This window comes from Thermobia domestica, chromosome 6, assembly GCF_964235325.1.
Source record: "Thermobia domestica chromosome 6, izTheDome1.hap1.1, whole genome shotgun sequence".
Lineage (NCBI taxonomy): Eukaryota > Metazoa > Arthropoda > Insecta > Zygentoma > Lepismatidae > Thermobia > Thermobia domestica.
In genome coordinates, this window is record NC_137459.1 from 171914369 (window position 1) to 171941372 (window position 27004).

A 27004-nucleotide genomic window follows, 5' to 3' on the forward strand; every position below is an offset into this window, starting at 1 on the left:
AATAACATGGGGAAATTCTTCATCCCCTCTTTAGACCCCTTAAAAATTAAAAATATTCACTTTTGGCAATTTTCCTGTGGGTTTGTCCCGAAAAGCTACAATTATTTCAAATTTAATCATTGTAGCCCTACAGGAAGTGCTCAATAATTTGGGGGTGTAAAAGGTGCCCCATATAAATAACATGGGGAAAGAATTTTCAGTTCCCTATAAAACAACTCTAAATTTGGAATTTTTAATTTTTAGTGATTTACTTGGATAGTGCTAACGAGAACGTACAAGCATACCGAATTTCAAGTTTTTATTCCAATTCTAAGTACCTAAAACATGAGATTATAGGTTCAAGAAAAGGCCCATTTAAATAACGGGGAAATTCTTCATCCCCTCTTTAGACCCCCTAAAAATTAAAAATATTCACTTTTGGCAAATTTCCTGTTGGTTAGTTCCGGAAAGCTACAATCATTTCAAATTTAACTAGGAATGCAATGCATGTACCCGATTGCAATGAAATGAGCTGAGCGAGCTTAAACTACGTAATCATTCCTGGCCATTATGCAATAATAAATGCCATTTTTAATTGTTGACAAAAAAATCGCGTGAAAACTTTTTCCCCATGTTAAGTCTATGCAAGCGTTTTTCGGTGATTATTCCTCGATGGTACATCGGATTTTTGATTTCGACCTATGTTGTCACTAAACACGACATACTCTATCAGCGTGCTAAGTTTTCTTGAGATCGGCCAAACGGTCTAGGAGGAAGCGTTTTTCGGTCATTATTCCTCGATGGTACATCGGATTTTTGATTTCGACCTATGTTGTCACTCAGCACGACATACTCTATCAGCGTGCTAAGTTTGGTTGAGATCGGCCAAACGGTCTAGGAGGAGTTCGCGGACAACCAAACGGCTAACCCGAGTATAAGAGCTTCGCTTCGCTCAGCTCAATCATTGTAGCCCTACAGGAAGTGCTCAATAATTTATGTCAGCTCATGTAGTTTTATATATAGTTAAGATTAAGATTTATTGAAATGAAGAACGTAAAGTAAGCCCAGTTAACCTTTAAGAATCGAAGAATGGAAGTTTAAAATACTTTGCCATAAGAACATTGTGCCTCTCAAAGTCCTCTTATCTCTTTTTTTTTTTAAATAGATAACAACAGTGTTGTCAACAACGTTAACAATAATGTCACTAAACGTACTGCAAAAAGTCGTCAGAAAACTTAATTGTAATGGAAATAATGCTAGTTTATTCGCTGTACGACATTACAAAAGTCCCTAAATCCCTAGTTTAACAATGGTAAACGAAACAAATCTTGTCTCTAAAATATATTATCAAATCGCTAGATTTAGCGACAAAATCCCTAAATTGGCAACACTAATTGTCAGCCCTTTAGGTTATAAAAATTTCATTTACTTGATTTCTCGCGCCGCATATAACTATGTATTTTCGTTCCTATTGCCCATCGATGATTCAAAGTGAGAAAATCTATGCCAGATCGTCTTATCGCGTTCTCCTTCCTTTACAAAGAAAAATAGATCCTTATCTGAGGTGTCAGAATTCAGAGTTGTTGACAAGATCTCTCTAACACGCGACAGTGTGTTGTTGACAAGATCTATTCGCGCGTGTATGGTTTACGTGTGTCTGAAGCCTATTGTTTTAGAAATAGTGTGTTGTGCTGTGTATCAAGTGAGTTATTGGTACAAAACGAAACAAGCTGGTTCACGCTGAACGTGTACTAAACATCTGGATAATTTTTGTTATGTGTGTGGCAGCTTTACATCCAAACCACAACGGAAGAAGATATATAACATTACAAAATTTGCTTATTCTTTGTACTTCGGTTGCCTATTTAGAGACCAGGACAAGCCATGGGCTTCGCATCAGTACTGTATAACTTGTACAACAAATCTTAGTTTGTGGTCACATGGGAAAGGCCTTCCCGTTTGCTGTACCGATGGTGTGAATGGTACCAACAAACCACCTCAATGACTGTCACTTCTGCATGACTAGGATCTCCGACATGTCTAGAAAAAATACACACGTCATCCAGTACCCTAATATTCCTTCGACCATACAACCTGTGTCTCACAATGACAACTGTACCAATACATGTATCCTCAGACACAGGACAATGGAAAAAGATGACTGGAATGACCCTGATGTTTCACCGGAGCCAGTGGCTTCTACGTCAAAAGATCCGTACTATATACCAATACATGCTGACAGTGATACACATTTAATAGGGCAGGAAGACTTAAATGATTTACCACGGGACTTAAATTTGTCGAAAGAAGCATCCGAACTTCTAGATTCTGGACTACAGCAATGGCAATTACTTGCTCCTGGTACAAAAAATTCTGAGTTTCGACATAGGCATCAACCCTTTGCACAACATTTTGCTATGGAAGAGAATATGTGTTTCTGTACAAACGTTACTGGTTTCATGAACAAAATAGCTATTTTATATAATCCAGATGAGTGGCAATTGTTTATCTATTCCTCAAAATTTTGTTTGAAAACCATATTGCTTCATAATGGTAATACTTTCCATCAGTTCCGGTGTTCCATGCTGTTGACTTAAAAGAAACCCATGAAATTATGGCTACCATTTTGCTTGTTACAAAATACAAGGATCATGGTTGAAAAATATGAGTGACCTGAAAGTGTTTGGCTTGCTGCTTGGATTGCAAAGTAGTTTCACCAAATATTGTTGTTTTTTGTGTTTGTAGGACAGTCGCGCAAAAGACAAACATTATGTGGGGCAACATTGGGAGAAGCGAGAAGAATTTATCCCAGGAGTATATATAACATAAAAGTAGAACCATTGGTTCCTCCTCATAAAATTCTTCTTCCTCCATTACATATAAAACTTGAGTTGATGAAGAACTTAATGAAGGCACTCAACAAAGATGGTGACGCTTTCACGTACTTGAAAAATGTTTCCTCAGATCACATATGGTAAATTGAAGAGAGGAATTTTTATTGGGCCCCAAATCAGGAAAGTCATTTTGCACGAAACGTTTGAAATATCTTCTACAAGGATCTGAGTTAATAGCTTGGCAGTCCTTTAAAAGCGTCGTACGTGGGTTTCTTGGAAACAAAAAAGCTGAAAATTATGAAATATTGGTCAGAAATTTGTCAGAATGCTACAAAAACATAGGTTGCAGTATGTCCTTGCACTTCCTCCATTCACATCTAGACTTTCTCCCTAACAATCTACTAGATGTTAGTGATGAACTAGGGGAAAGGTTTCATCAAGACACTTCCGTGATGGAGAAGAGATACCAATCGTAAGGTTCCTGCAATGATGAGTGACTATTGTTGGTTTCTTCTGCGCGAAAGTAAACAGGGTTACAAGAGGCAGCACAAATGCAAGCGTTTGTAAAAGAGGTACGAGGCATATTTTCTTTCAATATAAGGTATCAACGGTGTAGATATAGCTTGACAAAGGTGGACACTTAATAATGAAATTATCATCAAAAGTTTGAATAGATGTTTTCAAGGCATTTTATAAACATCTTATCTCCGTGAACCCTAAAGTTTTTCAATTCTTCTCTACGCGATTGTTATGTACGATTGCATGCATATCAATTTAGATTACTAAGGTGATTTAAAAAGTGAGTTACATGATTTTATGTGTTAAAACCTTATAGGCGTGACCATGTAACAATCTGTATCGAAACGATTTAATGTATGTATAATACAGTAGGACTTCGATTATCCGACGTAGTTTTCGGACTATTTCTCAACCCCTATTCAACCGATCTGTTTCAAATTTTGGGAGATACAAGTAAATAGCCCTAAAACCTTACCCTCCAAATCTGCTGTAAATCGGTTAAATAGGGACTAAGAAATATCCCGAAAACTGTGTCGGATAATCGAGGTTATACTGTATGTAATGCGAATAATAAATGTCCATATCTTTTGATCCTGACGTGACAGGACATTCTTATGGTGATTTTCGAAATCAGTATGACCGTTCAGTATGACCGAAATCAGAATCACATATTTTGACCGCGAAGGTATTAAAAAAAAAAAAAAAAAAAATGTTGGGCAGCGAAATTATTCTACACCATATACAAGACTTGGGAAGTAAAAGTTTCCAACAACTATTTGTTCTTCTTTCTTTACGTAAAATGTTTAACGAATGTTTTTTCAAGTTCTGATTCTAAATTCTTTTCAGGAAATAGCATTGCTTCCAAGCAAGAATTTAATAGTTAAAATAACATTATTTGGGGGAAACTTACTACCACTTAAGAAAATAGTAAATGTCAAACTTTTGGACAAATGCTCAAAGGATATGATCTTTATTTCAGATGTTCTTTACGACCTACTGAATAACGTAACAGTTAAGCACAATTTCCACGAAATACCAACTGTGGGTATACAGGATGGATTATTTATCTTGATATGCCCTTTTAACTTTTAAACTAGTAAATAAAATTTCAATAATTTTTTTAACATCCAAATATCGACAGAGGGACATTGTTTTAATATACTATGCAATACCACCAGATTAATAATGTTGCCAACCCAACATAAGGACATCTTTTTTTTTTTTTTTTTTTCAAATGGCACTACGACTATGTGTTTCAAATATATATGTTAAATGAAAACTTACAATGTCACACTTACTATTCAGTGTTACCAACTAAGGACGCTACAGTATCACAAACATCGAAAAAGAACCTAATTTTGGAGGCTTCTTCAACGGTAATAATGTAAATGAGATGGACAGGCAATGCACATCCAAAGTACCTTGATGTCGAATACTACAATCATCATGACGTATTTTGAACAATTAGAAACAAAGTTACCACGAACAGAAAATTTTGTTTGTTTCAAAGGAATTCATTTCAAAAGTACTTAGGTAAGTATCATATCCAAATACATTGATGGTTTTCAATAAACATAAAGATCATAATGCCGTTTCCAGCAATTTGGTATCTCATACTACTTCGGAGATAAGAAAAACATCGGTAAAGATTGCTATACTGCTTAAAATGGCGTATTTGTGGGAGCTTTTAAACCAATTGTTGTACTCCTTTGCTTCCATAAGATTGCAACAGTGGTTTCTGAAGAATAACTAAAACTTTTCTGACCAGAATATATAGTTATTTATTAAAATTGAAATAGCGTTACGTTTTCCACAACTTAACGTTATCTTCATCAGATCCTAACTCAGAGAAATACCTTCAGAACATTAAAATATATACTAAAAAGTGAGGACAAAATGGAAGAACTTAGGGTATTATCGAGGCAAATGACCACTTATAAACAGGTGGACTGACAGAAGAAAAATATAAACACAGGTGGATGGGTAATTAAGGCAGGTGACCGATTCAACAGGTGTAGACTCGAAAAGAAAACACACAGGTGACTGTAGGTGGTTTGCCAAACAGAGAGAGTTAGGCCTTTCTCTTTTTAGTATATATTTCAATGTTCAATGTTCTGAAGACATTTCTTCCAATAGTTTTTGGTAGGTGTAATTACAAGTTTTACAAGGTGCAATTAGGTGCAATTACCTAATTTTAAGCAATGTTGCAAATTCACCAGTGTTTACTGTACCTCTAGAACGGTGAGACATCAAATTCCTGTAAACACCATGATCTTTGCATCTAATGAAAACAATTTATGTGGCTGGACGTGGTATTTATCTAAGCAGTTTTTCGAAATATACGGTAGCCTTTCAAGAATGAAATGAAATGAAATCTAGTTTTACGTCCAACGGTTATGCTGGCTAGGCTAAGGAAGACGGCGATGATAAGAAATGAATGACATGGTGGAATGAAGGAAGTGAGAGGAAACGGGAGAACCCCGAGAAAACCCACGCACACTTCGTCCCCCACAAAGTTCACTTGGCACGTGGTACGATCGAACCAAGGACCCCATGCACCAGAGGTGAACGCTCTACCACTGAGTCACCGCGGACTCCTATAAAGCTTTTGAAAAAGTCGAAATTTAAATCTCTTGCAACTTTGTTCCTATTCATTCACAATACATCAATCATAATTATGGTATTAGACCAGAGTATTTCGGAAATAAACTACCCCGTCCGTCTCACATTATTACTGTTGTAGAGGTCTCCAAAATTTGGATATTTTTGATACTGTAGCGTACTCAGTTTCCAACACTGAATAACAAATGTGATATTGTAAGTTCTCGTTTAACACGTAAATTTGAAATACGTAATAGTCTGACGTAGTGCATTTGAAAATTTTAACTATGTTGGGTTGGTAATACTGTTAACCTAGTTGTATCGCAGAGTATGTCAAAAACAATGTCCTTCTGTAGATAATTATGCTATTTATATTTAAAGGTTTCATTGTTCCAATAGTACTGAATACTGAACAGCACCCAAGAACATTCAACCTAGTTGTTTCAACCAGAATTTATGTATAAAGGATATCTTGACCTAAACAAATTTTCATTTATTTCCAATCTAAATATTACAAGGTATAATACTTGATAACCATACGCGCACCAATAACTGTAAATAATTATAATCACGCACCAATTACGACTACAACGTACGCCGATGTTATTTATCCGTATTACAATTCAATGTCTGATTGCACAGAATAATATCTGTAACCAACTATATACATGATGGCATCACTAAGCCCTTCTTGCCAACACTATAGGTATGTGGGATGATCAGTACAATCAAGACAATAACACAGCTTCGTTCAACTCTACTTAAACTATTTGCATAGTATACAAAATTTCAGTTATTTATCTTTAGTTTAAAAATTACAAGGGTATATCAAGGTAAATGGCTCACCTTATATATATATATATATATATATATACGGGATGAGTCAAAATAAGTGTTACAAGCCAATATCTCGCGAACTATACATGAAATAAGAAAAATGTTAAGAGTCAATGTACAATACAGAGGGGCCTAAAAATGGGTCAAACATGAGGCTCCCCTCGCCTTCTATTTTGGGGAACGGGGGTGTACGTGAAACTTTCAAATGGGAACATAGGTCGAGTGATAAGCCGTGGCAGTCTGTGAGTTTTATGCCTCTTGAACTCCCAATTTTCTTCACAAGCCTTAAGACGATTTATAATATTCCGCTTGTCCTCGAAAGATAACTTCTCAGAGAACAGTGAGAGTGGAAATAACTCTGCTTCAAGATACCACAAGTTAGTTTGAAACTTGTTCATTGCAGATTCAGACAGATTTATTCACTATGGCGTATTGTTTGATCTGTTTGAACAGAAGTAAGTCGTTGACGGGGCATCACATGTCTTGGGACACGAAATCCATGCTTTCACGTATATGAGACTTGCAAATAAACACACTTTCCGCAGATTTTTTTCCTCTTTGACTATAAGCTTTAACATTTCGCGGAAAATTTATAACTTGAAGCAGCATATTACCTTTCCCATCCAACGAGCCATATGGTAAGCACCTGGTGACTTGAAACGGTACTCCTTTGGAAATTCACCAAGTATCAACAGGCAAAGCTCTATCATTTCTTTATAGTCATCACGGGGAACATAGTTATTATCTTCCTTATGTACAAGACAATTTTGTAGAAACATAACTTCATTTTTCAGTGTTCGTACATATGGCATGGAAAGGCGTTCGTCTTCCAGCGCCTTAAAATTATAATGCTTAAGGTTTGGTCAAACTCTTGGAAACGTTGAAACAGTGGAATATTTGAACCTCTAGTATGTTCTCCAAAATTGTGGGAGGTGCATAATTAATTAGGTGAAATTTATCCGTATTTTAGACTATACCAATCATAAATAAAACTCCGTTTCTCTTCCAGTCGTGGACTTATATGTCTTATATTTATGCCTACACTAGAAACGCCATTTGTACCAAGGAGGGGGGGTATGGACCCCCCTTCGAAACTAAAAAATGGAAAAATTAAGGAAGGATTAAACAAAAAGAAACGAGAAAAAGAAGAATCAGCGTTAAAAATAAAAAGCTACAGCAAGCGTTTGGTTACTCTTTCTTATGAGCAGCTTTGTGTGGAGGAAACGGGGGGTGTAAGTTAAAAATGGATATTGTTGTCACGGGGTTATTTCATTTCACGGACCCCTTCTCCCCCTATTACGAAATCCTGGCCACTTTAAATGTTGTTTTTGAATGAAATTCACAAGCATTGCACAAAACAACGAAAAGGTCCATCACCGCTTAAATGCGAATACGTTCAATATTTCAAATAACAGGTATGGAGCATAATTGAAGGTTTTAAACGGCCCCAAAAAATCTTTTTACTGCAATGGAATTTTTCATTCCGTATATTTAGATCACACGGATCAAAATTAGCAACTATGCGTTTAGATCAGAGATCTTTTTTTTTTCAGCATAGAATGGACCACCCTAATATATATATATATAGTGTAACGGGAGGTAATGCAAATACTGTGACAGGTGATTGTACGTGACTAGTACATGAAAAAAGTTGATATAAACATATATCGCGAAACGCGTAGTTTTCGAGTAAATTGGGGAAAACCTGTAACAATGAATAACACCACGCACGTATTTACCGATTTATCACTAGTAGTACCATTAATGAAAGTACATGTTTTGGCGAATGTCCAGTGGTATGCCCTCAAACGCAGGTGTTTCCAGAAACTGAAGGAAAGTTTGTCCATTCAGGTTATTGACTAGGACGATTGGGCCAATGAGTATGTCATTCACCACGGCACACTATATATTAACCGAGAATCTGCTCTGGAAATTTGTGGAGATGGTGGCATGCGGATTGGCATCATACCAACAATGCCAATCGTGGCTATTATTTATGCCATCTCGTGTAAAAGTAGCCTTGTCGGTGAACATGATGTACAGGATTAAGTGCTCATGTTGTGTTACCCATGTATAAAAGGCCACACGTTTCTCTTCGTCACGATTATGAAGGCTCTCTTCACGCTGGAAATTGATGCAAGACTTCCTCCGCTAATGTTCTCCACACTGCCATATGAGACCCGACCTCGAGCCGACGACCTATGCGCTTGGTACTTGTTATTGGGCCAATTGTCCTAGACAATAACCTGAATGGAGAGACTTTAAATCAGCTTCTGGAGACACTACCACCTGCGTTTGAGGATATACCACTGGTCATTCGCCAAAACATGAACCTTCATTAATGGTACTACCAGCAATAAATCGGTGAATACGTACGTAGTGTTTTTCATTATCTCTCGTTTTCACCAATTTACTCGAAAACTAGGCGTTTCCTGATATATGTTCATCTGAACTTTTTTCATGTGTTAGTCACGTACAATCACCTACCTCAATATTTGCATTACCTCCTGTTACACCCCCTCTCTCATATATTCAGATGCTATGCGAAATTAAATGGTTATCTATAATAAATGATTCGTACTCTTCATGCTCTGTCTGTTACTATCTAACGAGAGGAAAGTACATTATATCATTATTTTATATTACTATGATATACCACCAGATACTTACAGTCAATCTCACCAGTTGGAATTTTCCCATTAATATCACTCTCTGAAACGCAGTCCAGTATGTTCAGAAGTGTTTTAGTTAGTCGAAGAAGATCACTAAAGCTATAAAATCCAAAGTAGATGAGGTCTCTCGCAAGTTTTACTACCTAAAAATGAAGCCATATAGAACGAATCAGAGAAAAATAACAATGACATAGAAAAAAATGTTACACAAGTTGCCTTCTAGTTACTGATTATTTAGTTGCTGTAAACGTGACTGGAATGCAGAAATTTAAAGTAAACATTGAAATGAAATGAAAACTGAGTTTTACGTCCCACGGTTATGCCGATTAGGCTAAAGGAGACAGTGATGATGAGTAATGAATGAAATGGTGGATTGAATAAAGTAGGAGGAAACGGGAGAACCCCGAGGAAACCCACGCACACGGTGTTTGTCCACCACAAAGTTCACTTGACGGGGGCTGGGATCGAACCCGGGACCCCAAGCACCAGAGGTGAACGCTCTACCACTGAGCCACCGCGGCCCCAAAAAAGTACACATTGGATATATATATATATATATATATATATATATAAGGCGTTCTGAGTAGTAACGACGAACTCAACAAAATTTGTACAATTTGAACGCTCCGAAATTATATTTGAGGTATTCTGGGTAGTAATACCAAACTGCTGTGTGGTAGTTCTCGTGACTATAGTGGAGGCCGTTTTTCTCCTTAGAAGATAGTTTATAAAATAAATAGACGGTCATTTTGAGCCTTCAGAGAACATTTTCAGGAAACAAGCTTTTGTTGAATTCGCCCTTACTATCTGGAATACGTGATCATATGATTATTATTATTATTTGGTAAGTAATCATAAGATACATTTATCATTCCCTTTTCGGGATTCCTTTGTTCCAATATGTTGAAGCAAAGGAATCCTGAAGAAATCGTTACCACAAAATAGTAAGCATGCGACCACATACTAAAAGATACAGTATAATATAGTATGAGAACTTTCGCTAAGGTTCATCAAATAATGAAGGTCAAAAGTAAGGGAAAAAAAAATTAAAAACAGAGAAAAAGCTGAGAAGCATGTCATGCTGGAATACAGCATGTGGTCCCGGGATTGTATTATTAGGCTGTAAGTAGGTAGAAATGCAGAAAGACAAAGGAATAATAAATGAAGAAAAAATGTATAATATATGGGGAAAAGGATTAAAAAATAAAAATTAATGAAATTACCAAAAATTCATTTAAAAAATGAAATAAGAGATAGTGCAGTGATGTAAGGGTAATACAGACTTCATACCAGACCAGGGTTGGCTGGTTTAAACAAAAAACGAAAAATGCTTTAAATAGTATGAATTTCATGGTGACGTCTCCACATAGCACATCCTCTGCATTTTGTTTAGCTACTTTTCACATTTTAATCAAGGGGACCCGTGTTCAATTCTCGGTCGAACTACAACCCATCTTTCAAGTGTAAACCAAGTAGCGATTCGAGGTGTCCCTTTAAGCGAAAGTCTTCTCCGTGATAACCTTGGTATTTCATAAGGATGTTAAGCCTAAACATACGAAACGAAACCAAATTATACACTCTGTAAAGAAAAAATAGCGACACCTCAATTTTCAAGGTAACTTACAAAGAAAGCCATAGTTGCAGCCGGCTAGAAGAGGAATAGAAGGAAATTATGAGTGTGATAGTTCATTTGCATTATCTGTGAAACCTATGGTGTACAACGGCGCTTAATAATTATTTATGTATCAGTAATATTCTCTCCAGATGGCACCTGAGAGCGTCTCGTAAATTATTGGAGTGAGAATTCTGTATTGCATTTGTGATGTGTAGGTCCAGGTAATTACCATTTTGTGATTGTTCTATGCTTTGTCATTGTTTGAACAGTGTCAAATGGCAATATTGTTGTTGTGCAGCGTTATTTTTGTATGAAATTGTTGCTACATGTGGACTGTAAAATGCATGATTGGTAAGAAATGTGACTTGTCGTCACGTTAACAAGACATACTTCTTGCTTTGCACAGCTAAGTTACATCTCTAAGGGAGATGGCTGGAATACTCAAAATTCGCCATTCGACAGCAGAAAGAGTAATTCACAAAGAAAAATAGTATAAGAAATAATCCCTTCGTCAACAGTGTAATAGAAAAAAAAGAAAGCATCACCCAGAGCAGATCGCCAGATAAAATCAATAGCACTGCAGAATTAAGGAATGACTTCCCCAAAAATCGTTTCGACCTTCGAACTGCAGTCACTCATACGACTGTATTGTCTTAACTGTATGAAGAGGATCTTATGAAGAAAAAAAAACTACCTGGAAAGTCGAAACTAACAAAAACACAGAAGACTTCAACACGTACGTTTGTGAGGCGATATGCTACTTGGACTTATGACAACTGGAAGCATGTTGTTTTCTCCGTTGAAAAAGTTTAGAATAGTGGGAAACGATAGTGGTGTGAAGTTGTGGATACGAATGAGCGAGGAACTTGATACGGATTTTGTTTAAGAGATGCAAATATTCAGTTACTGAGTGATGGTATGGGCTTGCTTCACTGCCAAAGACGTCAGAACAATTGATATATGTGAAGAGTCATTTAACGCACAAAAATGTACTCAAATTCTGGTACGTAAAATTCTTACAACAGCTAAAGATAACTTTCCTGAAGAAGATATGGACTACTTCGTTTTCCAAGACGTTAATGCTTCATGTCAATGAACGAAAATCGTTAATACGTGGTGCAAGAATATGACTATTGAAAGACTCATGTGGCCTCCAAACTCACCTGACATGAATCCAATTGTAAAGTTTGGGTCGATATGAGCAGAAGACTCAATAGACAACTATCTGGGATAGAATGGAACTCACGGAACAGATAATCTGGGAGTGATTTCATGAAATCAAGGTTGCATTTTGCAATACCCTTGTCACCAAAAGGCCTCGACGATTCCCCTGCACCTCCTAAAGCATGGTCCACATACGAAATCTAGTTTGATGTATGGTACCTCTCAATGTTCGTACACAATATGTCTTACTCTTAAGAAATTACATTTTTTGTTTTGTGCTATTATTGTTGATTTTTCATACTTTTATGTATAATTCTTCCCACAGCCGTTTTTGCTGAAAACACACATAGCTACTAATATATGCATATAAATTCATTATATGCATATAAAAAACCTGAAACTGTGGCGCAAGTATTAAGAATGAACTGCTCATTAAGAATATGCATTGTAATATTATCAGTAATTCATGTAAAAACACATATTGGTTAATGTATGTTGTGAAGACCATATCCGAGCAAGTGTCGCTATTTTTTCTTTACAGAGTGTATATTTCTACTTGCCTGAATGCCTGTTATTTTATAAAGAAGCCAAGGTTGCTCACATATATTGATAGAAATTGGTAAAATGTATCAACTGCCTACGTAGCTTCCAACATCAGCTTGGATTCGACTTTGTTTTAATTTTATTGAATGATAGCTACATACCAAATTTGTAATTTAATACATCAGTTTTAGCGTAGTGATTATGATACGTTGACCTTAAAATTTTACATACAGATACATTTAAAGTAATAACAGGATTTTCCCAATGGCTAAGGCGGAAATTTCCCGATTTATATATAATTCAGTATAATGTTTTTACTTGTGTAACTGTTTATCATTTTGTCCTTCTGAAATGACTCTTGACAATTATATTAACAACTAGGCCTATGTAAAGATCAGTACAACGTATTTTTATCAAGAGTCCTTTGTGAGTGAGTCGGCAATCGCATTTGTGACCAATTAGTCCCGGTTTCGTGTCGAAATGGACAATTTCTCTTGGATGTAAGCCAAGAAACGGTTTGGATTCTGCTTTAAGCTTATGTGACCCCTTCCATCATAACCTTGTTGTTGCATAATAACACCAAGGCGAAACAAACTCATTTCTGTCCATATCTAATATAAATACATAGGAGTAAATTATTTAAATAAAAAAAACCTGGTTTAAACCAAAAAAAAAAAGGGGGTTTAAACCCAAAAAACCTGTTTTTTTTTTTTCAATAAAAACCATGGTTTTTGCCAATCCTGCTTCAGACGAAGGAGTGCCACGGACACAAAAGTTCCCATCTCTGTCTGAGGGACATGACGGAAGTTGGGAAGGACTGTCAGGATATTGTTGTGAATGGTTGTGTTCTGTGACAAGTAGAGAATTTGAGTACTCTACGAGTATCGGTTATTGATGCGAATATCACAGGACCTAGTTTCGCTAGATAATGCGATTATTTAAGGTGTAAATTAAGCTGCAAAAATCGCAACTATAGGATAAAAAGAAGTGTATGTTATCTTTGTAATCATGTGTCAGAAGTTCAAATGCTTATCAAATATTAGGCAACTTTTACATCTGGGTTTCTTGCGTTGTTTCGATAGAACTATGAGCTCTTTCAAACAACGTTCTCGTAACCAGGATATTGCAGTGATGAGCCTTTGGTAAATTACTTTCGCGGGATGGGTAGGGCGTGGCGGAAAGCGTTTTCGGTTTCAGACGAGGTGATAGAAACGAAGCTAGTTTCTGTAAGGACTGGTATTAGATATGGAAGTTTAAAGTAGATTTTTTTTTGTCGGAGTTTTTGTGGAATTAAATTGTTTACTGATCATGTTGAGCAGATATCCTCAGCTAGCTGAAAGACGATGGCGTTGTGTCAACCGTATACACACACAGTTTGATTTAATCATGAATTGTTCGTGCCAAAACAAAAAATGTTATTTGTTGGTGTATTCTCCAAGCAGCAATTTATGGATACGAGAGGTAGTCAAACAAACTATCGCATAAGTAGGTCAAAGGATGGGCTCTACGGTTCTTGACCCGTTGGCGTTGCCTCCATACCCTGTGGAGAAAAATAGTTCATCATGCGAATCCAGTGGCGCAAAAGATAACCTTGAATCTCATGGTGTTTCAAAACAACACCGACAACGCTTCGGAGGTGATTCCTGACATCAAGATAAGACAAAAATTATAGACCATCCTGGGTACACAAATGCTTCCTTTCGGAGTTATAAGCTGCCAAAAACATGAAACAATGAAGTTTAAAGGTTCATAGCTTTAAAACTATGGGGCCTGCCATAATCGGCTCAAGACTTCACTTAGGAACTAGTATGTGCCCTATCTAAATATCTAAGTTTCAGAATCCTGCGGTACTTCCGTAACAATTTTTATGGAGGTAGTTGGAAAGCACTTCACATTTTATGTCCGCAGCGAAACTCCCTCTATAAAAATTGCTTCGTGAGTACCTTATGATTCTGAAACATGTATTTTTGGATAGCCCACATATTCGTTCCTAAGTGAAGTCTTGAGCCGACTACGGTAGATCTCATAGTTTTGAAACTATGGACCTTTAAAGTTCATTTTTTCAAGTTTTCGGCAGCCTATAACTCCGAAAGGAAGCATTTGTGCACCCAGGATGGTCTATACTTTTTGTCTAATCTTGATGTCAGGAATCACCTCCCAAACGTTGTCGGTGTTGTTTTGAATCACCCTGTATATATATTTGTATCTATTAAAAAAGAAATAGATATGTAGAGGAATAAAGAGAATATAGAACACTTATTTCTAAAACTAAATATTGTGAGATGATGATGATTATGATAATAATAATAATAATAATAATAATAATAGTAGTAGTAGTAGTAGTAGTAGTAGTAGTAGTAGTAGTAGTAGTAGTAGTAGTAGTAGTAGTAGTAGTAGTAGTAGTAGTAGTAGTAGTAGTAGTAGTAGTAGTAGTAGTAGTAGTAGTAGTAGTAGTAGTAGTAGTAGTAGTAGTAGTAGTAGTAGTAGTAGTAGTAGTAGTAGTAGTAGTAGTAGTAGTAGTAGTAGTAGTAGTAGTAGTAGTAGTAGTAGTAGTAGTAGTAGTAGTAGTAGTAGTAGTAGTAGTAGTAGTAGTAGTAGTAGTAGTAGTAGTAGTAGTAGTAGTAGTAGTAGTAGTAAAATTCAGATTTATAATGCATCTACAAAAATAAGCAATTAAAAAAGTAGCCAAGTGTATATATAAGGCACTACGTAAATCGGCTCTCACAAATGAATGAATCATGGTGCAAGCCAGCAATCTGTGAAGTAGCTAGAGCTACGCCTGTCCGCCCTTTCACTCTCTCGCAATAACTGTAAATCCGTACGATGTGATCAGTAGTTAGTTTAACTGAACTAAAGAAGAAACACTTTTGTGCAATGATTGTATACGAATTCAGCAAAGAACCCTCCCCGAAAGACATTACCTATATATTGTCAGGTGGGGCGAAATGCATACTGCAATGAAATTTAAGGCTAAGGGGATGGTGGATCACTACGAGAACAACCACCCGTGTCGAATTGGTCTAACAGAGTACCCAGACGACCAATGGGAGAAGGCATTAGTTTCCTCAGCAATCAGACCAATGGAAATCACACTGATTGATACGGAAACTTTGGCATTACTGATCAAAATAATTTTAATGGCAGGAATATCGTGGTGTATAAAGAGATGGAAAATTGCCAGAAAAAGATAGAGAAAATATGTATAGCGAAAAATACAGTTCCAGAGTAAAACAGACCCTCATTCTGATATCCGGGACGGAGGTGTCTTTTAAGATACTGGATGAGAGAGTAATAACGTGAAGAACAGAGATGGAGGGAACAAATTATACTGACATGAGATGTACTTTCTATGTTACAGGGGGGAAAATCAGAAAATCTTAAAGATGATATGAAACAAAATAATATTGATTTAGAAGAGTTTATTACATTAGGTGGGAAGATAATGGGGAATTGCAAGGCGAAGGAATTAGGATGTTTTACTGATGTAATGAGGTAATAGTTATGCAGAAATAATTATGGATAATCGCTTGAAAAAAGACGGTGGAGAAAGTAGAATACGTTGATGATAGAAAAATGAAGCCAATAGAGTAGTGATCCACACGTATGCACCAACCATCCTGCAAATATTTGAAGAGGTAGAGATGAAAAATAGAATACGTCATAATAAGAAAGAAGAGGGTGTATTCATAGCTATAATGTGGGATTTTAGTAGTGTAGTGGGGAAAGGACACGCATGGTCATGTAGGCAAATATGGGTTTGACTAAAGAAATGAAGAGGAAAAGGACTGGAAAATTTCTACAGATGGAATTTGTTCGTAACTGGGAATACTTAGTTCAACCAGCAAAAAAGAATGGGATATACATGGAAATCCTCAATAGATGGCCGTAGATATAAAACGGGCAATTTTATGATTCGTGAATAATATAGGAATAGTTTAAAGAATGAAGATTCTTACCCATGCTGACACTCCCCTAATCATAATATTATGCTGCACGAACGTCATGCAAGTGAAAAATGTAGCGTAAAGAAAACTAGGAAACAAAAAATTTGGATATTCAAAAGTAGAAAAACTAAATAAGAAATCGATTTATACGAAAACTTGATCTCGAGTACAAAAAAGGATGCTTACGATAAAACAGTCTACTTTCACCGGCCCTTCCGAACGACGCATTTAACCGCTGTTATTCCGGTACATTATGGGCTACACGGGCGTCTGTACTTAATAGGAGAATATGTTGAGCACGACCCGTAAAACGATGAAAGTATAAGTAACAGCTTTCTGAGTGGAGTTCATTTCTGTACTTTCCGGTACCCATTATAGTCATTCGGCAACACTATAACGGTGAAAAACAGAGGGTTTAATCATCAGTAAAGCTGATGCAGTTATCATCCGCAGGCATGCTGTACATGACCAGCCGGAAATTGTGAATACACAGTCCCGGACCGCTTGAACCGCCAATATAATTTGAGGCATTAGAAGAGCAATGAAACAAGACAATCTCTCAACGCAGAGAAGTTTGTCCATACAACAACACGGTATCTCAAAAGACAAAGCTTTCAATATCATCCGGAAGAATCTAGCATTGGAAGTACATTACAAAAAGCGCGGACAACGGCTCATACAGCGCCACATCCAGAAGAAGTTCATATGAAAACATAGATCAGAAAACTATGAAACATACCTCGTAGGGGACAAGTGGAAATGGGTGCGACCCTGTACAAAAAGTGGCTCTACAGAGACGAGACCAATAGAGCTCGATCCATTTTCTGCTCAAACAGACTACACAAAACCTGTTCACACTCTGTGCTGCAGTGCAAGGAAAAGTTTTCAGTTGATTTCTGGCGGTGGGAATATTGCAGACATGGAACGCTGTCGAAGTGCATTCCACCACTAAGCCAAAGCCGATTACTTCCAGGAGGATTTCATGGACCCTCTGCATGACACACACATCCCCCACCTGTACGGTGACGATATCACACACGTATGGAGATTCACATGGGCAAGGCTTCCAGTCATACCGCTCGATCATTCAAGACATCCAACCTATGGAAGACAGAAAAGGCGGGAAGTCGAGTGATCCCATTTTCGTCCATCCCTGTGAAATCTTCGGACGCCTCACCGACTATTGTGGGTTTGAACTAAAGCACGCACTTGCTTAATAACGACATCGTACTTTGCAGGGTTTTCGGAAAGTTCTGAAAGCAGTAGGGGGAGACATCCTTCCCATTCTATGCAATAATTGGCCAGTGTAAACCATGCTGCTAGACGGTCGTTCGGGCCCGTAGACGTCACATCGAATAATTGATAATGGGGGAAGAGAATTTACTAGCCAGGTAAATGATTCAAAGTCAACTATTTCTATCATCAGTAACAATATTATCAAGACAATCCCTACAGAAAACAACACAAATACTGACATTCGGGGAACTTGTTCATCTCCAGGTATTAAGAAATGTATTAAAATATGGACAAAAATAAAGAAAAAGAGTTAGAAATGACACAAACTGAAATGAGATTGAAAGAATAGTAAAAGTAAAATGGGAAAACAAATGGATAAATACTACGAGAAAACAAATGGACAAGAAATATAATACTAAGCATAAAATCAAGAGAAAATATAGAAAACCTCAGTGAAAAGACAACAGAATATATTTAGGACCACGGTCCTTTTAAATCTGAACCCCAAAGTCAAGTCCTAGTAGCAAAGATTTTTGTCCACGAGCCTTCATCTCAAGAATGGCCTGAAACAATTAAATGCGGTTGTCGCCATTATCATTCAGCTTTGTTCTGCAGTGCGCTATAAGCAAAATCAAAGACAGCAACCAGGATCTAGAACTGAATGGTATTCACCAGGTAATGGCGTATGTTGGTGATGTAAATATAATAGGGGATGACAGGAAAAGAACAGAATGAAATGCAGAGGCTTTATTAAACGCTTGCAGGGACTTGGGTTTAAAAGTAAATGCAGAGAAGACTAAATACATGGAAGTTCGTCGGAATCATAATACTGCAAATTATGGATGCGTTAAAATATCAAGTAATATTTTCAACACAGCGGATACTTTCAAATATCTAGAATCAATATTAACAGACGAAAACCATAATTATGAAAATATTAAAGTTCGTCTAAAAGCAGGAAATTCGTCTTATTATTCAGTTAAAAATGTTTTGTCTGCGCGAATTCAGTCGAGGAATTTCTAGCTTAAAAATATATAAAACGACAATCATGCCTGTTGTTCTGTATGGTTGCGAAACATGGACACTTACTTTGAGGGAAGAATGCACACTGAAAATATTTGAGAATAAAATCCTGAGACGAATATTCTGATCCAAGAGGAATCGGAATGGAGAATGGCGGAAACTTCATAACGCGAAACTGAATAATTTCTACCGTCTACCAAACATTATTAGGGTCATCAAGTCTAGGAGGCTCAGGTGGGCAGGTCATGAAGCCAGAATGGAAGAAAGCAGGAACACTTTCACAGTTTTAACTGGAAATCCAATCACAAAACGACCATTAGGAGGACCTTGGCTCAGATAGGAGGACAATATTGATCTCGCAGAAATAAGTATACAAAGTAGAAACTGGATCCAGTTGGGTAAGGACAGAAGTCAATGGAGAGCTTTTGTAAAAGAAGCATTAAATTTCCGAGTTCCATAGGCCATAGAATGAGTTAGTTATGTCCTTTTAAATCACATTTTAAAAGGGTGAATATAAGCAACGAAGATAAATGTACCTGAGGAAAAAATTACACATTCGAACATATTTTTGGAACTGCGACATTTACTTTACAATTCATAAAATAAGAGAGGAAAATTCGAAATAGGAGCAAGACATAGACATTGTCAAAAGTCTGAGCATATAACTGATTTTTCAGAATTTTCCACATGAAAAACATTGTGTCCATACAAAACCTGTTTATTGAACTCGTTTGTGAAAACAACGTTATTCATATAAGGATACAAAAATTCATGGTCTTGTTCAGATTGAGACAAATTTATTGAGGAAAGATGTTTGGCAATACGCAAATAATTAACAAGCAGGCAACTAACGTCGCGCTTTGTTTGATGATGTATCACTTCAACGATATCTAGTGGTGTGTACGAACCCTTATCAGTAGTTACCTCTTTGTCTTTGCTTCAACGAACAGTTGTATATGCGCTATTCAATCGTGTCATAATATGGGCAGAATTGGATGCAAATCTGTGACATGTTAAATTACAGTTTTCATTCGCGTGAACCAGCTGAATAGTGTGAAGAACATGCAAATACTAGTGGAAGATAAACTCACAGTAAGAGTCGAAACACGTAATCAAATGGTTATATTGAGAGAAGAGAGTCATTCTCTGCGGAAACGCACCAATTGTCCAAAAGGAACAACTTCTCTTAAGGACAAGTTCATCGAAAAAAACAAACAAACGAAATAGACGTTAACCACTCCGGAAGAACCAATAGAACTACGGAAGAGTCATGTCCAATCGGTATCAAATACGATGGTGGCCCAATGCTTTCTGATCTGTGGTCTTGGCGGTAGTATTGCAGAAAAAATCATTCCTTCAAGCAGGAAACATTACAAAAAGATCTTCCTGGGCCAAAAAGAAATAAAAAATAAATAAAAAAAAAAAAATAAAATAAAATAAAGCCTGGAACGATAAACAATGAAAGAGGGCACTCTGGACTGACGAATCTAAACTCCAACTCTTCACCTTCCAATGCTAGAAGTTTGTGCGTCGTAGTCCCAAAAAGCGATTTCATCCCGATTGTGTTAACATCTACAGTAAAGCACGTATAAGGCAGCGTCACTATTTGGGAATGCTTTACAGACTGCCAGTTGATAATTTAGTTCGAAAAATGGAATAATGGACAAACGCACAACTTAGTGCACTTAATTGAATAACACAAATAGAAGACATACCTCAAATGTAAGCTTATTTTGCTCCTGATCAACAAAGCTCCACATTTTTGCAACAACATCAACATTGCATAAATAGTCTTCCACAAACATAATTGTTGAACCAAATCTTGCTCTTACGGCTTCTTTATTATGATCCGGTGTTTTGTTGCTGTCATAACTGGAACACAAATACATGGAATACAAATACATATATTAGCATTATATGAACTTTAAAAGATGTAATACTAAATACAGTTTAGTAGAAAATGTCAGTAACAAAGGAACATTTATTGTTCATTTAAAATCTAACACCTCTTTTCAGCACCGAGACTATATGAGATGGGAGCTACAATTTAAGATCCGAACTACTACTTGGGAATTTTATCGAATGTGTTTTGTCACCACCGGAAATAAAATCCAGTACCATGCGTACAGAAAAGCACGCGGCTTAGTCACGTGATAACAAAATGGCATTCAAAAGAATCTTGATGTATATTACAAAAGTTTAATGGTATAATAGATAAATAAATTAAATCTATTCTACTCTTCAACGAATTAAATTTTTTATTTATATTTCATAGACATCCTCTTCTGTAAAGACTGAGTATTATTTAGGATTTGGTAAATTGCATTGAATATGAGATTTAAAAAACAGTCAAGAATGTTATTTCTAAGTATGTGCAACAGTGAATTTTTTACAGAAATGTAAATAGTCATTCTTTATTGATTTTTGGGTGCTGAACACGAAACTGAGAATAAAAATGTGCTCCTGGCAAAGATTTACTTGTAATTACACAGTTTACATGTTACATATAAAGCTATAATAATGAAATCGTAAAGCTAAAAGTCACAAAACACTGAAATAAAAATAGCTATTCTTTATAATTTCTTGGACGCTGAACAATAAAGTGATAATGATAATAAGCTCCTAGCTCAGATTTAGTGGTAATTGCATAATTTACCTTTTGCATGTAACGCTATCAGGTCCGCAACCAGAGGGGGGCTAGGGGGACCTGGCTCCCCTAAACTTTTCGTGGCCCCTCCAGACCTTAACACAAAATGCTATTATTAATACAATATATATATATATATATATATATATATATATATGTATAAGAATTTTTAGTGACTTGGCCCCCTAACATATTCATGGCCCCCCTCCCCAAACCTCTGTGGCTGTTTGCGGGCCTGAACGCTATTATAATGAAATTGTAAAGGTAAAACTCACCAAATTTTCAAATGATTACATAAATAGAAATATCCGTCCCTTACATTTTTTGGGGGGCGCTTAACACGAAAAACACAATAAATACTTGTTCCAAATTCAGATTTAGTACTAATCACACAGTTTACATTTTGCATATAACGCCATGATAATGAAACTGTAAAGGTGAAAGTAACGAACATTAACATAATTACGGAAATAAAAATAGCTGTCTCATAAATGTTTGGACACTGAATATGCATATCAAAAATATAACGTCCTCCTTCCACACTATCGGTGTAATAGGCGTGCGTAGTCCTACCCCCCCCCCCACCATCACACAATTCTTCGAAAACAATTTCAATCGTTTGTACTTCGTTTGCTCCCATTTGCTCCGCAGTAGCTCCATTTGCTCCCTTACCGTTCCCGAGAAAATGGAACCTTAAAGTGGGGGAGGGGCAGAACAACGTCGTCCCAGCCCCCCACCCAACTAAAATAATCGCTGAGGGGAACGGATGGTGGCATTCGTGTGTACTTCGTTTGCTCCCATTTGCTCCGCAGTTTATGCGTTTGCTCCCCTACCGTTCCCGAAAAAATAGAAATTTAAAGTGGGGGGGCAGAACAACATGGTCCCAGCCTTCTTCCCCGCCGAATAGCAGAGAGGAACGGATGGTGACATTCGTTTGTACTTCGTTTGCTCCCATTTGCTCCGCAGTAGCTCCGTTTGCTCCCTTACCGTTCCCGAGAAAATGGAACCTTAAAGTGGGGGGAGGGCAGAACGTCGTCCCAGCCCCACCCCCACCCAATAGCAGAGAGGAACGGATGGTGACATTCGTTTGTACTTCGTTTGCTCCCATTTGCTCCGCAGTTTCTACGTTTGCTCCCCTACCGTTCCCGAGAAAATAGAAATTTGAACTGAGGGGCCAGAAAAAGGTAGTCCCAGACCCTCGAATAAAAAACAGTCACAGAGAGGAACAGATGGTCGCATTCGTTTGTACTTCTTTTGCTCCGCAGTAGCTCCGTTTGCTCCTTTACCGTTCCCGAGAAAATGGAACCTTAAGTTAGGAGGAGGGGCAGAACAACGTCGTCCCAGCCCCCCACTGTACTAAAAATAATCGCTGAGGGGAACGGATATTGGTATTCGTTTGTACTTCGTTTGCTCCCATTTGCTCCGCAGTTTCTACGTTTGCTCCCCTACCGTTCCCGATAAAATGGAACATTAAAGTGGGGGGCCAGAACAACATGGTTCTAGCCCCCCAAGCAATGGTAGAGAGGAATAGATGGTGACATTAGCTTCTACTTCATTTGTTTCCATTTGCTCCGCAGTTTCTTAATTTGCTCCCCTGCCGTTCCGGAGAAAATGGAATATTAAACTGGTGGCCCAGGAAAGCGTAGTCCCAGGACCTCGAATTGAAAATAATTTCAATGAGGAACGGATGGCGGCATTCGTTTGTACTTTGTTTGTTTCGCGGTAGCTACGTTTACTCCCTTACCACTCCCGAGGAAATGGAACTTTAAAGTGGAGACTAGAACAAAACTGTCCCAGCATCCCACTCAAATAAACATAATAACATAGGGGAGCGGATAGTGGCATTATTTTGCACTTCTTTAGCTTCGATTTGCTTCGCAGTTGCTTGGGTTGCTTCCCTAGTGTACTCGAGTAAACAGAACTTAAACACGTGATTTCAGACACCCTCCCAACTAATTTGATCGCAGAGAGGAGTGGATGTTGGCAATATCTCGTTTATTCATATTTGCTCCACAATTGCTCTGAGTACTCGTCTACTCCGATTGTTGTTAAGAAAGAGGAATTTTGAAGCGGTTGGTATGGAAATGTGATCCCAGTCCTCAACCTCCTAAAAATTGTTGTAAGAAATAATTGTTTGCGTGATTTGCCCCGAATTGCTCTAGAATTGTTTCACCTTTTCCCTACTGTTCCCCGATTTTCAGGAGGTTGAGGACTGGGATCACATTTCCACACCAACCGCTTCAAAATTCCTCTTTCTTAACAACAATCGGAGTAGACGAGTACTCAGAGCAATTGTGGAGCAAATATGAATAAACGAGATATTGCCAACATCCACTCCTCTCTGCGATTATATAAGTTGGGAGGGTGTCTGAAATCACGTGTTTAAGTTATGTTTACTCGAGAACGCTAGGAAACCATTCCAAGCAACTGCGAAGCAAATCGAAGTTAACAAAGCACAAAATAATGCCACCATCCGCTTCCCTATGACACTATGTTTATTTGAGTGCGATGCTGAAACAATTTTGTTCTAGTCTCCACTTTAAGGTTCCATTTCCTCGGGAATGGTAAGGGAGTAAACGTAGCTACCGTGAACCAACCCAAGAACAAACGAATGTCGTCATCCGTTCCTCACTGAAATTATTTTCAATTCGAGGTGCTGGGACTACGTTTACCTGAACCACCAGTATAATGTTCTATTTTCTCGGAAACAGCGGGGAGCAAATTGAGAAATTGCGGAGCAAATGGGAGCAAATGAAGTAGAAGCGAATGCCACCATCCGTTCCTCTCTACAATTTAGGTGCGGGGCTAAAACCATGTTTGTTCTGGCTCCCCCAGTTGGAAATTCTATTTTCTCGGGAACGGTAGGGGAGCAAACGGACAAACTGCGGACCACATGAGAGCAAAGGAAATACAAACGAATGCGACCATCTATTCCTCTCTGTGACTTTTTTAATTCCTGGGGATGGGATCACTGTTTTCTTGCCCTTCAAAGTTCCTGGGCTCCTTTTTTCTGGCCCCTCACAATTTAAAGTTCCATTTTCTTGGGAACGGTAAGGATGCAAACTTAGGAACTGCGGTGCAAATGGGAGCAAATGAAGTACAAGCGAATGCCACAATCCGTTCCTATCTGCTATTGATTGGGGGGGGATGGAACCATGTTATTCTTCCCCCACTTTAAATTTATATTTTTTTCGGGAACGGTAGGGGAGCAAACGTAGAAACTGCGGAGCAAATGGGAGCAAACGAAGTACAAACGACTGCAACCATCCGTTCCCCTCTGCGATTATTTTTAGTTAGGTGGGGGCTGGGACGACGTTGTTCTGCACCCCCCACTTCAAGGTTCAATTTTCTCAGGAACGGAAAGGGAGCAAACGTAGAAACTGCGGAGCAAACGAAGCACAAACGAATGCGATCATCTCTTTTTCTCTGTTACCGATTTTAATTCGAGGGTCTGGGACCACCTTTTTCTGGCCCCTCAGATTAAATTTCTATTTCCTCGGGAACGGTAGGGAAGCAAACGTAGAAACTGCGGAGCAAATCGGAGCAAACGAAGTACAAACGAATGCCACCACCCGTTCCTCTCTGCTATTGAGTGGGGGGGGCAGGGACCATATTGTTCTGGCCCCCCACTTTAAATTTCTATTTTTTCGGGAACGATAGGGGAGAAAACTGAGAAACTGCGGAGCAAATGGGAGCAAACGAAGTACAAACGATTGAAATTGTTTTCGAAGAATTGCGTGATGGTGGTGGTGGGGGGGAGGACTATGCACACGTGTAATAGCATTCTTAACATTTTGCATATAGCGCTACAGGACAAGAACTGCATGGGTAAAAGTTACCTAAAGTATCTGTTTTAAGCACGCCATCTCTTTGCTTGTTTCTTGTGAGGAACATCTGGAGCATCTCTTGGAATCATCCAGCAGATATTCGCTAACATTGAAACTGACCACTTTCCTTTGTAATGTTGTTCCAGTGCAGAAATGTCCTGGTGAAATTGCTCTCCTTGCTCGTCACTGAAAGATCCACAATTCACTGGAAACACATCAAGGTGGAAATAGAGGAAGTGCAGTTTGAGTGACATATTGCACCCAAGTTTCTCGTAAGCAGATAGCCATTCTTCTACTAATTCTTTGTAATTTTAGTATCGATGGTTGCCCAAAAATCTGGTACAAACATTGCGGAAACAATGCCATGCATGGAGCTCATCAGCACTGAGAATAGATTCAAACACCTCGTCTTGCAATAGCTTGCGTATTTGCGGACCAATAAAGACTCTCTGCTTAATCTTTTCTGTACTTAGACGCGGAAACTTTTGGCACAACTATGCCAATGCGCGTTCATTCCTGTTCATGGCCTTCACAAATGCCTTCATGAGTCCAAGTTTGATGTGCAATGGTGGTAGCACAATGCTTTGTGGGTTCACGAGAGGTACATTTGAAATGTTTTTTCGCCTGGCAACAAAGCTGTTTGTCGCAGCCATTCCTTTTGAGTCTAATGGAATTCTTTGCACGACTATCCCACTCACATATGTAACAACCGTACTTTGTATAGCCACTCTGTAGATCAAGCAAAATTGCGATCACCTTAAAATCACCACAAACTAACCACTTGTGTTCACGATATTTTATAAGATCCAGAACGCGTTCCGATATGGGATAACATTCTTTACCTAGGGGTGCATAAGCAACAGGGATTGATGCTGATATCTCCTTACTGTTGTACAGGAGCACAGCCTTAAGGCTAGTTTTGGAGGTGTCTATAAACAGTCTCCAATTTTCTACTTTGTATGGAATCTTCAATTTCTGCATCAAACCTGGAACATCATTGCAAAATACTAACTCAACGGTGCAGCAGAAAAATTTTGCAAGATCTTTTTGACGATCGCGTAGAGTTGATACCCTAACTATATCTTCCAGAAGGTTCCACTGCTGTAACCTAGATGCTACGAGCACAGCTTTATTCTTTGGCAGTTCCAAATCTCTAATCAGGTCATGAAGCCCGCTTGTGTGAGTAGGTGTGGTTCAGGATAGTTGGTTTTTGGTTCGAATGAAGGATCAGTGTCACTGGTATGTGGAGCAGGTTCACTTTCATTCTCTGTATCACTTTCCGTCGGAATGGTAGCCGGGGGATTGGGAACAAGCAATCCTTCTCCATGGGCCACTAGACGAATAACAGATGGTATCACTGCGTATTCGATCTTTCTTTTCTTCGTATTTATACCTTTCTTCAAGCAGGGTAGCATGCAAAAGTAGCAGTCTGTACTATGGTTTGTTGGTTCACGTCAAAATGCGGGCACAGCAAAGCACATAGAAACGTTCTTCCAATGCACCCAGCCATTGAGAGTAGATGAACAACTCGTACAACGAACGTGGGAAGCATATGATTTATCC

General features: G+C 38.0%; 1 protein-coding gene across 14 annotated transcripts in view; it reads right to left on the minus strand.

Moving 5' to 3' along the window:
* Positions 1-27004, minus strand: part of Itpr (Inositol 1,4,5,-trisphosphate receptor) — a 281735-nt gene that overhangs the window by 187449 nt on the left and 67282 nt on the right. For all 14 annotated transcript variants that reach the window (XM_081762388.1, XM_081762394.1, XM_081762393.1 and 11 more), the window contains 2 exons: positions 20683-20839; positions 9441-9585 (listed from right to left, as the gene is read on the minus strand). In XM_081762388.1, coding sequence (XP_081618514.1) covers positions 9441-9585; positions 20683-20839 — 302 coding nt within the window. The remainder of the gene's footprint in view (positions 1-9440; positions 9586-20682; positions 20840-27004) is intronic.